This window comes from Passer domesticus, chromosome Z, assembly GCF_036417665.1.
Source record: "Passer domesticus isolate bPasDom1 chromosome Z, bPasDom1.hap1, whole genome shotgun sequence".
In the NCBI taxonomy this organism is placed as follows: Eukaryota; Metazoa; Chordata; class Aves; order Passeriformes; family Passeridae; genus Passer; species Passer domesticus.
In genome coordinates this window covers 29,490,679-29,508,635 of record NC_087512.1, presented here as the reverse complement: position 1 = coordinate 29,508,635, position 17,957 = coordinate 29,490,679, and the positions used below count along the sequence as shown (strand labels likewise).

General features: G+C 37.6%; 1 protein-coding gene across 1 annotated transcript in view; it reads left to right on the top strand.

Annotated features, from left to right (window-relative positions):
- GLDC (glycine decarboxylase) overlaps positions 1–17,957 on the top strand; it is a 39,423-nt gene that overhangs the window by 15,822 nt on the left and 5,644 nt on the right. Inside the window, exons 5-20 of the mRNA XM_064404631.1 lie at positions 1,496–1,573; positions 2,124–2,271; positions 2,513–2,709; positions 3,910–4,006; positions 4,954–5,059; positions 6,122–6,261; positions 7,043–7,123; positions 7,670–7,767; positions 8,259–8,343; positions 8,428–8,469; positions 10,464–10,606; positions 11,445–11,520; positions 14,861–14,986; positions 15,942–16,091; positions 16,543–16,655; positions 17,283–17,424. Coding sequence (XP_064260701.1) covers positions 1,496–1,573; positions 2,124–2,271; positions 2,513–2,709; positions 3,910–4,006; positions 4,954–5,059; positions 6,122–6,261; positions 7,043–7,123; positions 7,670–7,767; positions 8,259–8,343; positions 8,428–8,469; positions 10,464–10,606; positions 11,445–11,520; positions 14,861–14,986; positions 15,942–16,091; positions 16,543–16,655; positions 17,283–17,424 — 1,822 coding nt within the window. The remainder of the gene's footprint in view (positions 1–1,495; positions 1,574–2,123; positions 2,272–2,512; positions 2,710–3,909; positions 4,007–4,953; positions 5,060–6,121; positions 6,262–7,042; positions 7,124–7,669; positions 7,768–8,258; positions 8,344–8,427; positions 8,470–10,463; positions 10,607–11,444; positions 11,521–14,860; positions 14,987–15,941; positions 16,092–16,542; positions 16,656–17,282; positions 17,425–17,957) is intronic.

Genomic DNA, 17,957 nt, shown 5'->3' with positions numbered 1-17,957 from the left:
CAGCTACTGGCAGACACACACCTGCTTCCACTGATTCCACCACAGACACAAGGGCTCCTACTGGCTGATGTGCTGCTCCAGTTGCTGGCATTCACTTCATTCCACTCCCTCCAGTCATTTCAATTGCTGCACTATGGAAACGTGGATCCTTTGTGGTCTGACTCCAGCAGCACTCACTCATGCACACACAGAGTATATGGAGTCCCCTAACCCATGAAAGGAATCAGAAAGGCATTTAACAAGAAGAGACGACAGACTTCACTAGTTAGGTGCAAGAACTTCAGCAACCAACTATTTATATGTGACTGTCCCAGTTGTCCCTTACTCTGCTATTTTGCTACAATTATTGCTCACAGAATCACTTAACTGTATTGTTTTCCCCCCAAACATGTAATAATAAGACACATTTGCAATCCCCAAATGCTTTCCTTGTTTATTCTGTAATGTCTGCTTGCCAAGTGGGGGCAGGCACCCAGATGGTGTGCCTGTTTGTGTTAATTAATGAATTGGAGTTTGCACCTGCCTGGTGGGCTCTTTGCTCCTCCACACTTGTGGAGGTGGGTCTGTGCTGGGCTGATTTTCCCTGAGAAGTACCAGGGAGCAGCAGGGACAAGGTGTTATCTGGGCTTCCCCACCTGCCATTGCCTCTCTCTGGGGGATGCACAGGACCTTTTATCACATAATCTAATGGACTGTGGCCCGAGTCTCTTGTGGCCATGAAAGTTGAAGATGTGCATTATCTTTTTCCATCAGTGATTAACTGAAGCTTTTAAGAAAGTGTGGAGTACATAATTCTAAGTTGCTAAAAGTGAAACTACTTTCGTGGATGCCTGTTGTAGGGCCATGTAAAAGGGATTTGCAAATCAAATTAAATATGAGAAATTATTGAAGGTCACTGAGAACTGTGTATCAGGAAGGTGATTACACAACAGAGACTGTGTAATCGTAGTTTCATATGTGTAAAAATATTTTTCTAACTACTCGCTAGTTCAAAGCCCCAGTGTGACATAAAATTCTGCTTACCAGAGAAAACTTATCAGAAGCATAAAATGGTTTGGGTTGGAAGGGACCTTAAAGATCACCTAGTTCTATCCCCACTGCTGTCAGCAGGGACCCATCTTCTTCATCTCCCTTTACCTACTTGAATGGCTCACTTCTTTTTTATGCAGGGCAACACTGAAAAATCTGTATTAAAGACCACGGTTGTATTTCTTTAGAAGAATGTGTGGAGTTATTCTCGTGGCTTTTGAAATTAGCTCCCTGTTCTGTTTCAGTTTTTGCCATGTATGATTCTCATTTGAGTGTCTAAAATGAACTTTTTTAATGTAAACGTGCCAGAAATTGATTCAATCTTACACTTAATCTGGTTATAGTAACTAATATTTTCAACTGCCTTTTTACATAGGAAAACTCACTTCTAGAAAATAAGCTAACTTATTTCCATGGAAAACAATATATTATTGATGTGTAAACCTTCTTTTTCTTTTTTTAACAGACACAACAAAAGGAGAAAGTTCTATGTAGATGCCCGATGCCACCCTCAAACTATAGCAGTGGTCCAAACTAGAGCAAAGTAATGTTTTCCTCCATTTTCCACCATACATTTTCCCTTACACTGAATCATTTTCCATCTGTGCCTTTTTGCTGTAGACCTAACATTTCTGGCCTGTGCTTTCTTTGCAAACTAAAAGCAGAAGTCTGTTATCATTTGGCATTACTTCTAGTTCAAATGCAACTGCATAGAAATTAAAGACCTTTAAAAAGACACTAAACATATCATATAAAGAAATTATTTAATTTTTCCTTTAAATTGTTGCACAACTATATACATTTGACTGTTGAATTCAGTTTGGTCATTTTTTTCTTTTACTAGGAAGCAAGTATCATCTTTAAGATTCTCTGTTTGCTTTGCTCTGTATTTCTGATGGTGATATTGAATGCAGTTCTTCTTTAGTACTGTATAACATGACGTGAAACTTCGTGTTTAGTGCTGCAAAGATGTTCAACTCTCTGTATGTTAAAGAGAAGAGTCATATATGAGTCCATGAAAATATCTTATTAAATATCACTCCAAGTTTGGAGACGGTTTGAATATTTTACCTTCTGCATGTTTTTGTCTCCAGTTATACAGGTGTTATTACTGAGATCAAATTACCCCATGAGATGGATTTCAGTGGAAAGGATGTCAGTGGAGTGTTATTTCAGTATCCAGACACTGAAGGGAAGATCGAAGACTTCTCTGAACTTGTTGAAAGAGCTCATCAGAATGGGGTAAACTTGATTGGTCACACAGATATCAATCTGATGCATCAAACAGCCATATTCACAGAAACTTAAGTGTTAATGAGATACAGTCTCAGCTATGTGCAATTCATAACCATTACAACCATTGCACTTCAGCTCCATGCAAGTGATGTGGACTTCTTTGAAACTAAATTAAAAAACCTGGCTCCCATGTAAACCCCATTCCTTTAGAAGAGAGGCTGACTTCTTTGTGCATTTCTGTTCCCAGGCTCTCGCCTGCTGTGCCACTGACCTTCTGGCCCTCTGTATTCTGAAGCCTCCTGGAGAGTTTGGGGTTGATGTCGTCCTGGGTAACTCCCAGAGGTTTGGCGTCCCACTGTGCTATGGGGGACCCCACGCAGCATTCTTTGCTGTCAAGGAAAATCTAGTGAGAATGATGCCGGGCAGAATGGTGGGTGTCACAAGGTAAGGGCTCCCCTGCCATTAAGTGAAGATTGAAGTCGCAGAGTCGTAGAGTCCTTAAGGTTAGAAGAACCTTCAAGATCATCATATCCAACTATCAACCTTCCACAATGTTCACCACTAAACCATGTTCTCTAGTGCCATATCCACACTTTTTTTGAAGACTTCCAGGGATGATGATGCTGTCACTTCCTGGGCAGCCTGTTCCAATGCTTTAGAACCCTTTATTTGAAAATCTTTTACCTGATATTCTGTCTAAAGTCTCCCCTCAGAGATTCTAGTAATACATAAGAAACCATAAAAAACACCCTATGACCATCTTGTGCAGCCTTTGTGAACAACAGGTGACCATGGTGTTGTACTGAGCACCCTATTTTTTTTGAAAACTGTGAGACTAAAAGTTGCCTTCAGTTTTGAGGAAGCAAGCTTCAAGAATTCCATTTGCAAGGAACTGTCTATAGTTCTTGTGGCATTGTGGGGTGAAGAGATAACCAAAAGCAGAGTGGATTCATTGTGGTGGCAGGAGGCCTTGCAAGCTAACTTACCCTGCATATTCTGTGTTGACTTTTTCTGTCATCCAATCTTATAAAACATAAATGGAAGGAAGTAGAAAATTCAGTGAACCTCCAAAATAATCTAGAATGAACTTAGTCTAGTTCAAATTATAGTTATGCAGAGAGTATGCAAGATCTGCTTTTAATAGTCACTGATGGTGATGTACTGTGTCTTTTGGCAAGATGTCAAACTAGTAATAATTGAAATGCAAAGTAATTGTCACTAGGAAGACTGCCTGTCTTTGTCACAGAGACTATCCAGAAGTTCTTCAGTAACCAAAATAACTAAAACATTCACAGTTATCAATAAGCCTAGGAATATTTAATTTATATTATTTTTCAGTTAAAATAGTTGCAATCATCTGTGTCATTTTAAGGCAAATACCAAATTTCCTGTAGTTTGCTTAGAATTTCACTGTGTGCTCTATCTGACCAGCTGTGATATAAACAGAAATCTAGAGGTGCTTTAGTCTTGCTCTGTTTGGTATTGCAACTGGCCTGACTTACGCTTTGTTCTCTCCAGCACCCTTCTGGAGTTATTTGTCTCTGAGGACAAATAACTAGTTTCAGGTTAGCATGCATAAAGTTCTGCGTCATATATAACTGTAATTTTAAAGTAACAGAAGCAACATTTTCACTTGTGGCTTAGAGATGCAAGTGGGAAGGAAGTGTACCGGCTTGCTTTACAAACACGAGAGCAGCATATCAGGAGGGATAAAGCTACCAGCAACATCTGCACAGCACAGGTAACTTACACTTTATTTTCAGGGTTAGAAAGGAACCAGTTGAACAATGAGCTACCTATACTTTAGAGAGATTTTAGTAGGAAATTAAAGGACATAGAAATATTCTGGTATTTGTTCATTTGTTTTGAGTCCTTTGAATAATGGGATCTGCTTGAAAAGAGAGTTTTACTGTTTTCTGATTGTAGTCGTGAATTCTTGCAGTGTCATGAATCTGTCTTGTAGCATAAACACCACTGAGTAGTGGCATGTTTGTTATAAACTAGAACTCTTCATAATGGAGAAGGGAATTCCAATGGTCTGAAATTTCCAACTCAAGACAGGAGAAGTAAACTTTTTATTTGTAAAACTGACTACTCAAATTGTCACAACTTACATTTTTGTCTATGTGATTTGATGCAAGAATGTAACATCACCAAAGCAATATCTTTACAGGAAAATACCATGATTAAGTAAGTATCAGAGTTCCAACAGTATCCAAAATAGTTATTTTCAGCATACTTCCAAACACCTCCAGCCAGACAAGGTCATAACATTTTTTTGCTCCTATCATTGCCTTCCTGCTGCTCTTAATGTTGTGACAGATTTTAAGAGATTATTATTGACACAAGTTTATATACTTAGTATTCAGGATATACTCTATATTTTTTTTGTACTGATCCTCTACTTTAAAGTCTTTAAGCATCTTTGTTGCAGTAGTTGAATTTAAGTACAGGTTAATTGCTAAAACAATTACAATTTAAACAGCACTGAATTCATAATCAGTCCTTATAGTTTCATAAAAGTATTTTGCCTTTCCCTCCTTTTATTTTGTAGGCAATAGATGAGTAGCTATAACATCAGCTGAGGATATGTTGTTGTCTCTGGGTGCTAAAGAAACTTTTCACTCAACTTTCATGAAGTAGTCTTTGCTCACAATAACAATGTTCTGAACTGTATTTGGATCCTAGGCTCTTCTGGCTAATATGTCAGCCATGTTTGGTATATACCATGGCTCTGATGGACTGAGGCACATTGCAAGACGAGTTCACAATGCTGCTCTAATCTTGGCTGAAGGTGCGTACTTAATGTTTACAGGAACTGTTCTAAAATCCTTACCTCTTAAAAAACACATCTTAAATAAACTTACAGGGTGGGCGCAGGGGTGTCCATCTGATGTGTGCTCTCTCAAGTTGAGTGAGGCCATTTTAATACAAAATTCACAGCTGGTAGTTTTTGTGTAGTTCTGGTAATGACATCCAAGAATAAGGTGTCTGTGTGATAAGAACTTGCAGGCATTGCTTCTGTTTTCTTGGGAAACTAACAGAAGTCTACAGAGTGAGTGCCTAGATGTTACTGTTGAACTGCTGTTTGCCAGCATCTACCTCTTCTGATGGACCATCCTGGTTTACATACAGAAATCTGCACAGAGTATAAATAACATAGCGAAAGAAGGTAACAAATGATATTAAAGCAATAGAAACATTTCAGTTAAATTCGGTGGAGTATCATGCCTGCTACAAACATTGAAATCCCAAAGCTTAACAGCTGAAGAAAAGCACAAAATCTGTAGCAGAAAATAATGGTTGCATCTGGACTATGTGGTCTGGTAGGGCTTTTTTTTTCACTGATAATACTACCACTGCTCTCAGAAGGAGCTATACAAAATGGGAATGTTTGGAACCAAGGGATTACTGTAAGAAACATCCATACTTTATTTGCCAGTTTAGCCAGAAGACCTCTTGCTACCGCAAAAAACCCTAAGACTGTAAACTTTCTTATGGCAAGCTCTGTGGCACCTCATATCCATTAATATCTTTCCAATCTTATTATTTTGTCCTTATTGCATTCATATACCCACTCTGCTGTTGTATATATGTCAGATATGATGTATCAGAATTACCTTCCCTAGACTCAATCTGCATTATTACTTAGGTTTGAATCTGATTTATTTGCATTTCATACACATTACCATTTCAATAAAAAGATGGTGATTTTGCTGCTCTTTACACAAGGAATGTATTTTGCTTTATTATGTAAAAGCATTTATTTATGAGATACATAGCATTGCTTTGTAGCTGCCACCTGAGCAAACCATACACTGTGCATATAATAGAATTAATTTACTGTTTTTTACAGGTCTCAGGCGAGCTGGTCATAAACTACATCATGATCTATTCTTTGATACCTTGACGATCACGTGTGGATGCTCAGTCAAAGAGGTTTTGGACAGGGCAGCTCTTAGAAAGATAAATTTTCGGATTTATAGTGATGGCAGAGTAAGCAACTTTTTAAACCTTTGATTAATTCAGAAATTTTGTTGTTTGACATTTTCTTCATTAAGTTTCTAATCATTACATGTACTAAACAGAAAAAAAATTATTTAAGATCTTATAATTTGCTCAGATATAGCCATCAATTATAAAGATGATATAAAGAATGAACTTGTTAATATCCAGAAATAATGATTCTGTTTTCATTTTATGCCAATTAAAAAGATTATCTAATCTTTTCGTATTAAATATGCCACTAAGGGGTAGAGTGGGGAGACTCTGGACTCTAAAATTTAATGATGAAGTACAAGGTGACATCCAGAATTCAGGTTCTATGGCAGTGTTTGAAGGCAGACTGAAATCTAAACCACATTTTGGTTGGCACTAAAGGAGTCTTCACAAAGTGCAGTATGTTCTGTAAATTGGAATAGGGGGAAGGGGTGTTACAGGAGAATGGGCAATTTTCCTATTAAGTAAAAAACACTTAGAAACACTAGAAAGGAGATCATGAATCTCAAAGTTTCTGAGCCATCTGGCTTGGATGGTTTAGGAGGGTAAAGGAAGTAACCGGAAAATGTTATATAAATAAAATAAATTTTTATATCATAAATATCTATAAATACATATGTTTACATATTGTTGGGTAGATTGATTTTTTTTTTTCCCTCTTGTGTTTCTGGAAAGCTTTTCTTGACCAAAACATATGTTTTATTCTCTAGAATAAACTATATGTACTATGTCTCTAGAATAAACAGCTTTGAGTAATTACTGGTGCTTTTGTCCATAGCTTGGAGTATCACTTGATGAAACTGTAAATGAGAAAGATCTAGATGACATATTATGGATTTTTGGTTGCGAGTCTTCTTCTGTAAGTACATAATAGGACATCTGGATTAAATTATCTGAATGCTTCCAGAGTTTAATGAAAACTAAAACTGGTCTTGTATAGTGGGTTTCTATATGATAAACATTTGTTAAATATTAAGAATTTCTGATCCTTTCTTAAATAAAGAGGTAGTGTTAAATAAAGGATTTCTATAATGCCGTTTTCTGGTTGCGACACTTAGTTTTTTCGGTCGTCTTGGACACGTTGCATTTAGGGTATTACTTCTGTAATGGTTAGGAGAGGGGGTCAGTTAGCTCTTTCCCCACTGGAATTTTTGTTGCATGTCATTAGCATTTCGCAGCAATACCTGCAAGGTGAGGACTACTGAGACATTAAAGCTACCCAGTTTTGATATATTGCTGTTGTCATGCTAGGTATATACAGATACATATGATATTAAAGGTGGGGGTTTTACCTTAAAATCTGACTAAAGTGAGGTAAACTAGTTCATAAGCTAGTTCTAATGGAAGCTGACTACAAAAAAAAAAAATCCATGAAAATATTTGACTCTATTTCTTTTTGTTGAAGGAGCTAATTGCTGAAGGTATGGGTGAGGAAACCAAAGGCATCCTTAGCACCCCATTTAAGAGAACTTCCAAATTCTTGACACACCAGGTTTTCAACAGGTTTGTGAATGTATGATTCTACTTTTAGGGAATCTGAATGTATGTTTGCCATTTTTAGGGAATCTGAAACATCTCCTTTCAAAACCAGCAGTGGAGTCAGTTGAGGACAGTTTTGTATCTAAATTCATAGAGTAACTCGTTACTCTAAAATAAGCTATTTAGTAGCATTTTTAGTTATCCTCTCATTTTAAATGAGCACAGCAATACTCATGACCACTGAGGGAATGTATCTTTCCAGTAATCTACTGCATTGTACAATTTACCATTCGAGGACATGGTATCCTTGTATTCCATATTTACCGATAGTATTACTGAGATAATAATAAGCATTTTTAACCTGTGTTGCTATTAGCAAGCTTAAAGTGCCAATTTGAAAAGAACTACTTAGTATATATTAATAACTGTCCTCAGTCTTACTTCTTTTTTTGTCCTTTTCCTATGTATCAGCTGGTACAGCTTCTTGCCTTAACACTGTGTTTTGTGTTCTCCAGCTATCACTCTGAGACAAATATTGTGCGGTACATGAAAAGATTAGAAAACAAAGATATTTCCCTTGTTCACAGCATGATTCCCTTGGTAGGTATTTACCAAAAAGAAATTATGTACTTACCTATGTGTTTATGTAATTCGATAAATACTGATATGTGTTTATATTTTTAGGGCTCCTGCACAATGAAGCTCAATAGTTCAGCTGAACTCACAGTAAGTTGCAATAATACTTTCTCACTTGATATCCAAATGAGCAAACTATCTAGCAGGTGTCATTGTGGAGAAGTAAAGCCTGCTCTTCGTCTAATACTTCACCTGAGGAGGCAGTTTCATGGGTAGCTAAAGTCACCCTCTCCCTTTTCCCCTAAGAAAACGTTCTGAAAAGCACAAGTAGGACTGCAACAACAGTAGGAGAGTATGTGGTTTTGAAGACTTGATTTTGAAAAAAATGATGAAAATAATTTTTGGAATTAGGTTTTGCAGTCCTGTTCCCTCAAGCAATGTTGTATTACCTAAATTCTGTCTACTTTACAGATCGTAAAATCAAATCCTCAGAAATATAGACAGTCACATGGGACTGACAAGTCATGCTTCTTTTTCAGTTTGCAATTTCTTAGGATAATTCCCTTTTCCCCAGCTGAAGAGTCCCCAGATATCTTCACTTTTCTAGCTGATAGCACATGAAGCAGACCTTTAGCCAGGCTATTTGATTACCAAATTACTTTTTGACTTGGAATGTGCTTCCTTTGCTCTCTTCCTGTTGTCTTCTCACTTTAATCTTTCAATAGTTTCCTTTGTCTCCTTTCTCTCACTGCTTTCTCTCTTTCCCCTCACTGTTTTATCTCTTGTATATTTCCTCTAAGTGAAACTAATACTATTCTAGGCAACTCCTCTTTGTTTACCTTGTGATCTCACAGCTCTGTGTAAGGGTAGGTGAAACTAAGTAGTAGGAGAAATTAAGAATTATTAAGCATATTCTTAATGTTAGAAAATGGTTACTGAAAATCATAGTATCATTTACGTTGGAAAACAACCTTTAGATTAAGTCCAGCTGTTATCCTAGCACTTCTGAGCCCATCACTAAACCTTGTTTCTGATCACCATATCTACAGATCTTATAAACAATTTCAGGGGGTGTTGACTTTGGCAGTTCTTTAGGGAGGCCATTCAGATGCTTGTTAACCCCTTCTGTGAATACATTTTTCTTTAAATCCAGTCTCAGCCTCTTCCCTTAGCAGTTACTACCTGGGGAGAGACCAACCCCCACCTGGCTGCAGCCTCCTTCCAGGCAGTTGTAGGGCTGTTGATGTTGTGTCCAGGGTCCTAGGCACGTGTGCACTGAGGCTTCTACCTTTTATAGATGAGTTTTCTCAACCCTGAAGATAAGTTTCCTGTTCTCTATGCAAATTAATTATCATGCATAGTCCATGCACAGTTCTTCTAGGCCATTCTGGAAATGGGCCAGAGGGCTTTGGAGGTCTTCGGTGATCTTGATTTGGCCCCACTGGATCAACCTCCATACCCTCTTATCAGCCTCATTGCTGCACTTCTGCTGTACTGTGTTGTGCTGAGTATATCCAGAAGCCAGAACAAGGACTGTTGTCCCAGGAAAGTGTTCTACTTCCACCTTTATATGGCTCCCTTCTCACCTGCATCCTGTTCTTTCTTGCCTATTTACACAGTCTGCTCTTATCAACAATCCTTGACTGGCTTCACAGCTATCTGTCCATCAGTGTTTAAGACGTACACATTAGCCCCTTATCTTCTAGGCTTTGCACCATCCTATGGCTTAAACATCAACATGGACATGATAATCTGTTGAGAAAATAAAAAAAAAGAACAAGAGAGAAAGGGAGAAAATGTGTTCTGTAAACTACATCTAAGCCTTGGGATTAATCTCTTTATAATACCCAAAATCTTTATGTGTAATCTGATTACCAAAATAAAAAGCTAAAAGGTTAACATTAAATCAGTTAACATTAGACCTTTACTGAACCTCACGTGATTGGCCTTAGCCTCATCAATCCAGCCTGTCCATGTCCCTCTGTAGAGTCTTCCAAGCCTGCAGCAGATCAACATACTTGGTGTTTGATACTTAATTGACCACAAGGCAACTTCATTCCTTCACAGAGTTTAACAGAACAGAGTTGTCTGTAGAGTATTTTGTTACAACATTCTTTATATATTTGTTTGTTTTGTTTTTATAGCCTATTACCTGGAGAGAATTTGCCAACATCCACCCTTTTGTTCCTCTGGATCAAGCTGAAGGATATCAGCAGCTTTTCAAGGATTTAGAGAAGGACCTATGTGAGATTACAGGCTATGACAAAATCTCCTTCCAGCCGAATAGGTAGAAACTTTTTTTCTAGTGTTTGCACCTTGAGACATGATTCCAAAAATTTATCTGCAAAGAAAATGTGCAAGCCAAAAATAGAAGAATTTTCTAAAATAAATTTTTTCTTGAATGCCAGATTATTAAATTACAAAAGAGTTGTTTTTTAAAAAAACTATGGTATCTTATTTTGTTTCTTCTGCAAGTTTAATGATTTGGTCTTTTTATTTATTTTAATATTTCCCCCCAAGAACTGAAAATAAAGATTTGGAATAGGAATAAGATGTATGACCTGCCAGGTGTTTAATTATTGAAACTGGTAGGTAGTGCAGTAGGTTTGACTGAAGGAGGCCTGAGATCTGTGTGCTCACTGAAATTAATAAAGCAGCATCTAATGAGTACTGCTGCAGCCTGTTTATATCCATAGCAGTTTTGATACAAAATGAACACCAAGAACTTTCTCTAAGAACTTACTTTAAGCCTGTCACTGAAAGACCTTTTATGTTTCGTGATATACACTTTGCTATGCATTTCAGTATTAGTTTGCCTCACTGTAATCAAGCACAGAGTTCCCTGCTAGGTGCAGAAACGTGGAGCCATTCAGTCACCGGAAGGATTTAACACTGTAGTGTAAACTTATAAAATGTCATAACCTTTGTCATCTACTCTTTTTGTGTACATCTAGCTGTTGATTTAAGCACGTCCATTTGTAATGTTATCTTAGGAATGTGCCCTGTTTAATTTGCTGACACTTGCCTGAAGTCATGGGTAAGGGTGGACAGTTTTGGAGTTCTGTCAGAGAGATGGCACTTGCTGGTTTGTGTGCTGTGTAACAGTGTTTGTGTTTTTCTTGCAGTGGAGCCCAAGGAGAGTACGCAGGCTTGGCTGCAATCAAAGCTTATTTAAATGCCAAAGGAGAACGTCATAGAACCGTAAGTGTCAATACTCATGTGGGGAAGGGGGTTGAGTGGGAAGTGGGGAGTTGATTCAGCATCTGGGACTCACCTAGAGAGAAACTAGGTCATGTATTGTCACCTCAGATAGGCTTTCACATTCTACACTTCCTACCAAGATCCTTGGTTACATCTTAAAAGTTTTTACAGATGTGAGAATGACACAGGGAAGGGTGATTGTACTGAGTCTGGCTAGGGTGGACTTAACTTTCTTCACAGGAATGGTGGAGGAAGCACTGTTCGTAGCACAGGGATCTCTTGGCAAATAGTGAACAGTGCTTTCACAGTGTCAAGGCTTTCTCTCTGTGCCACTGCCCTGTCCTGACCCTGTCCTTTCCCAGCAAGGAGGCTGGGTGTCAGCAAGGTGCTGGGAGAGACACAGCCAGGACAGCTGACCCTGGCTGACCAAAGGGATTTGGTGCCATATAATGGCATGCTCAACAACAAAAGCTCAGGGAAAGGAGGGCAAAGCAGGAAAGGTCATGCTTATGGCATTTTAATTCCCAAGCAACATGCCATGTGGTGGGCTATGGGATGTTGGCAAGTCAGGAAGGAAGGAAGAAAATTGAGATATATTTATAATTTCATCTGACACCCTCTCAGTCTTGAAAGATGATGAACAGTTGTTCCAGGTTCACAGTTGACATATCATGTGTTAATTCCAGGATTATTTATTATGTTATTATCCATCCTCATTTCCTGGCTGGATTCTAGTTATTTGTCCATCCTTCTCAAAAAAGCCATTTTATAACTTCAGTTATCTTTAAAGCTTTTGTATTCCTTTTACTTTTTCTTTTTAATCTTATTCCCTTTCTAGTTTTTGATGCAATTGCTTTCTTTTCCACCAAAACGGTGAGATGTTTTAGTAGCAGTAGGTTCAATGCTAAAAATCACAGTTGTGGGTTGTTAAAATGCATTTTCTTGTGTCATACTTTAGATCTGTCTGCCTCCAGTATACATACTGCTTGGAATGCTGCCCTGCAGTACTGGGGGTCCTTTTCTGAACTGTGCAAACAATTCTTTTAGTGACCTGGGGGGTTTTGTATTAATAGGATATTTGGCATTTCACTGTGTGTCTTCATTATAAACACAATTATGAGTAACTTTAAATGTTAGAGAACCAGCACAGATATTTATAATATTCTATTAGGATGACCTTTCCATACAGTGAAAGCTATTTTTCTTTTCTTTAACATGCATTCATGAAATATTTATCCATAGGTACCTTCCCACTTAAGCCACTGGAAGTTAGTTTTAGGAACATTTTTTGGGACCACATAATGAGCTTAGTGGAAATCTGAGATTACTTAGGTCTTGTTTTTTTACACATCCATACAGTTGCTCTAAACAGAAGGGAAAAGTCCTTAGTGCAATAGCATACATATCCTTTGAACCTGATTTTATCCTTGAGCTTTGGGACTCATTTGTCTTCTCAAAATGGAAGCACATCACTGTGCTGGCCTCCTGGGAACTATAGCCTCTGTGTGAGGAAACCATCTAAAACTGAATGTGAGTGTTGTCTTCTTCTCTCTCTGTTTCTTTGTTGCATCCGGATCACATCCAACTCAGTAGAAGGCAACCACTCTTTACAGTTACAGACTTTGTTTTGTGAGTGGTTTTACTCAGTGGGAAATGAAATTAGGTTAAAATTTTATTCCTTGGAGAGCTGTCTTCTGATTGTCTACATGTCATCTGCCATTTCTCTTATTCTATGCAAGACCCTTAGGCTTCTCTGAGTGCTCCTATTCCAAATCTCACCGTTTTGGTGTGAAAGAAAGTCTGTGGGTACTTCTGTGGCCTGAAAATACCCAGAGGTGAACTGCACAGGAGAGCCTGGGGTCTGCTTGCACTGTACTCACACTTCACAGATTTCAAGTGTTACAGGAAAGTCATGGTACTCTTGGGAAAGAGTAAAAATTAATAAGAAAATAAGGAAGCCCACAAAATGTTGGCCTTTCAGCTGAAGTGCTATTTTCTCCTAGGCTGGAGAAGGCAATTAAACCAGAGCTCAAGGTTCTCTTAGTTGGCCGTGTTTGGATTTGGTTTGGATTTGGTTTGGATTTGGTGCCCTCTTGTGGGAAAAAGGATGGACATGAGCTGACAGCTCACATCCCTGCTTTTTTGTGTGATCAGCGATGCCGGTACCCAGCAGGCCTTGGTGGCCATCTGGAGCCACTTTGCATTTCAGCAGTGCGGATAAAATGGCTACAGATGTGGCACAGTTCTTCCTGGAACTGGCGCTGGGATCCCTCTGTTTCTGGGTTTTGAAGTATTCACATTTGTCTCAGCATCACCGTGGGTGATAGAGTTCCATGAGCCATCATACAGTTTCTTAGGAAAATAAAGTAGAAGAAAATTATTTTTTGGTTTTTTGGGTTTTTTTGTTCGTTTGGGTTTTTTTGGTTGGTTGGGTTTCTGTAGGTTTTTTGTTTGTTTTTGTTTTAATGTTTGTTTTTGTTTGTTTATTTCTGGAGTTTTGTTTGGCTTGCTTTGTTTGGGTTTTTTAAAGAAATATTTATTGTCTTTAGAAAAGGTGGAATTCCTAAAAAATGTCTGGAAATATCCTGACACATGCATCATTTTCCTATGACTAACAAGAGCCTACCTTTATTTAAATAGAAGTGCTTCTCTTTTTTTTTTCTTTCAAAGTTAACTGTACAAAGTATGCTCTGAGTTTCTCATCTATTGCCAAAATATTTTGGTCTAAGTTTTTGTTTTGAACAGAATACAGAAGAAAGTGCTTTGGAAACCAGAAGAAGTTGGAGTGGAAATTTGGAATTAGGCAGTTTTTCCTTTCAAGTCATTGTACATGTGGAGACTGATAACTGTAAAAAAATTAGTGTTTTAAGAAAAGGTGGGGCGAGGCAAAAAAGTTTTAAATATACTCTGGAGTATATTTAAAGTTTGAAATATTTAAATATACTCTGGAGTATATTAAAAGTTTGAAATATATTCTGGAATTGCATCCCTAAATATGATTATGCAGCAAATGAAACTTTAGTAATGAGTATTTAAGTGCTGATACCTGAATGGATTTTCTTTAAAAATTTAGTTCCATTGTTCCGCAAAATAGGCAATTTGCTGGTACCATCAGGATTTTTTTCAAAACTTTGATAATGAATTGTAGCTGAGTGTAGATTATAAAACATTATGATTTTTAAAAACGATATTTTATATAAAATATATAATAATATATAATATAAATTATATAATATAAAACTATATTATATAATTTTTATATATAAAACTATATATATATATTATTATATAAAACTATATAAAGTTATACTTTAGGCTGCTTTTTTCTTTCCCTTCCAAGGTTTGCCTTATTCCTAAATCTGCTCATGGTACTAATCCAGCAAGTGCACAAATGGCAGGGATGAAGATTCAGCCAATTGAAGTGGATAAAAATGGGAGCATTGATATTTCTCATTTAAAAGCAATGGTGAGTATTTAATTATCTTTGATTTTCAAGGAACACTTCTTCTCTGAAGGTAATGGTGTTGGCAGCTGAATCACATTTTCCTACAAGAAAAAATAAAGCAATAATAGTGAATACATGCTTTGAAAGGATAAGTAATTTTTTTTTTCCTCACTCAGACACTAACTATGTGACAATTGTAAGATTTCTTTTAATTTGAGGGTCTTTAGTGTAGGATTTGCTCAAAGAGTCTTTGTACACAGTAGAGTCTTTTATAGCAGACCCTTTTGGTCCACAGCTAGTACTGGAAATGAGCAAGCCATGTTCATGAATGTGAAGCATTTGAAACTGCATTTCAGCCTCCTTTTAGCAAAGTTCAAGTCCATCTCTGCGGGGGAAGTTGTTGCTAGGCAACTACTTTTTTTCTCTTTTTTAAGTGTATTGACTGCAGCTGAATCTTGCAATGCAAGGTATTAGCAGGACACATTTCTACATCTGGACAAACTTTTATGGCTGTCATAGAACTCTACGGCTGAAAGTAGGGGGAATGGTCATTATTTCACATTAACTTGGAGGCCAGATTTTCGTTTTGTCATCTGAAGGTCCCAGAAGAGAGTGTTTTACACATATATATGTGTATGCATATATTTGTATGTATATGTGTATATATGTGTATATATATATATGTCTATATATGTGTATATACATATATATATATATATATATATACACACACCTTTTAATACCTGCCTTTTTCCCTGATTTAAAATTCTGATTTATTCAGAGGTCACTCTTTTTCCATAGGCATGGCTGAAGGAGCCCAGTATCCTTTGCTGACTATAAGTGACTTTGACTATCTGCTGATAGGCCTCCTTCCCATCTGTAAAACAGTCTGACTTTACTTGTATTTTCATTATAAAGTCTGAGAAGCTTTAAGGAGCCTCAGTGACCATTCTTTCTCTCCCCTCCCTGCCACCAGGTGGACAAGCACAAGGAGAACTTGGCAGCCATCATGATCACATACCCTTCCACCAACGGTGTGTTTGAAGAGGAGATTGGAGATGTCTGTGACCTCATTCACAAACATGGGGGCCAAGTTTACTTAGACGGAGCAAATATGAATGCTCAGGTACAAAATCAAGGCAGACTTTTTTACTACTGGGAGTCCTTGGAATAAAAATAGCACAGCAGTACTCAGTTCAGGCTGTAACACAGCTTCCATGCAAGATGCCACAGTGTTTGGGGGAGGATGTGAGATTTCCAAGAATAGTAATTAAAATCAGATGGTGAAAGTAATCGTCATTTACTTGATTTTCCCCTGAAATGTGTTGTAAGATTTATGAGTTGTTCACTGAAATTGGCTTAGTCTGCCAACCCTTTATCAAAGACATTCTTTACAGATGTAATTAAGAATTCCTAAAACAAAATATTATTTGCATCAATTTCCTGTTTATGATGCATCATGACGAAGAAAAACATAAAAACATACACCATCTTTTTCAACCTGTTCTCCTTGCATTCAGAAATAAGTCCTAAGTGGCATAGGAAGAATGTTTTGAAACAGAGTATTCCCTTTACAGGTTGGTCTGTGTCGTCCTGGAGATTATGGCTCTGATGTCTCTCACTTAAATCTTCACAAAACCTTTTGCATTCCCCATGGAGGAGGAGGACCTGGAATGGGACCAATTGGAGTGTGGGTATCTATATTAGCCTTTACTTAAAAAAAAAAAAAAGAAAAAATATATATACGCCTTAGTGAATCTTGGTTGGGTGTTCACTTCAGCACAGAGTCATGGCTGGGAGAGGTGTTATGTTGGTTGCAAGCATCTGTCCTTCTTCAGCACAGTCAAGTGCTGATCTCAGGAATGGTGGTGTTCACCTGTATCCCCAAAGCCTGGCTTCCATGTTGGCCTTCTAGTGTGTACGGTAAACCTCACTCAGCAATCTGTTTTCTGAGTAAGAAATGGACTTTGAGGGTTTATAATACTGCATGTAGTCCAGAACACGGAAGTGCTACACAAGCTGTGTGAATCTATCACATGCAGCATTCTTATTTCCTTAAAGGAAGAAAATCTTGCTTGTCTAAAGAAAGTAATTTTTATTTGGATAACTCCATTAATATCTTGTGATAGATTGAAAAACTGAGTGCCATCCTCCACTGGCACCAGTTGTGTAATAAACCTTTTGAAGAAGGCATAGCTCGGACTTTCTAGAGGACTGTGACTGGAATCAAGGTGACGAGAAACTACTGCTGAAACTGTCTAGATATGGTAACATAGGAACATGTATTTAATCTCTAAAATCAATGTTTTTGTTTTAGGAAGAAACATTTGGCTCCCTACTTGCCTACCCACCCTGTGATCAAAATACAGCCGGATAAGGATGCATGTCCTTTGGGTACTGTCAGTGCTGCCCCTTGGGGTTCCAGTGCTATATTGCCAATTTCCTGGGTGTATATCAAGGTGTGTAGACTTTTATAAGGAGTATCAGCTGAGGTTCTGTTTCTCTTTCAAGTCCAGTGACTACTGGAACCACATGAACAGGTTTAAGAGCAACTCATTGTCAGATGTTTGCACAGACTGAAATGAAGTGAAATGAAGTGATGACAATCCAGTCGCATCAGGACAACTGCTGTACCTAACTCGTCTACCTCTTGTCTGTAATAGTCTTGAGATAAGTACAGGCAGAAAAACTACAGTCAGGCTTCCACTTTCTGACACTGAAGTTTTCACGTTTAAATTACTGTTCCACCAAGAGTTTTTTTAATTGTATGATTCAGTATTGTTATATTTGACATCTACAGAACATTCAATTTTACAGTATCCTGAATTCCAGAGGATTTAACTGGGTTTGAAAACGGAACTTAGTTTTGGTTTGACATGTGAGGCAGCTTGATCTATGAAATTTGTTAATCTCTTGCAATTTAGTGATAAGCCAGCAAATATTTGGCTACATGTATGGCCATATTTAGCCAACAGAGATGATTGTAGATTCA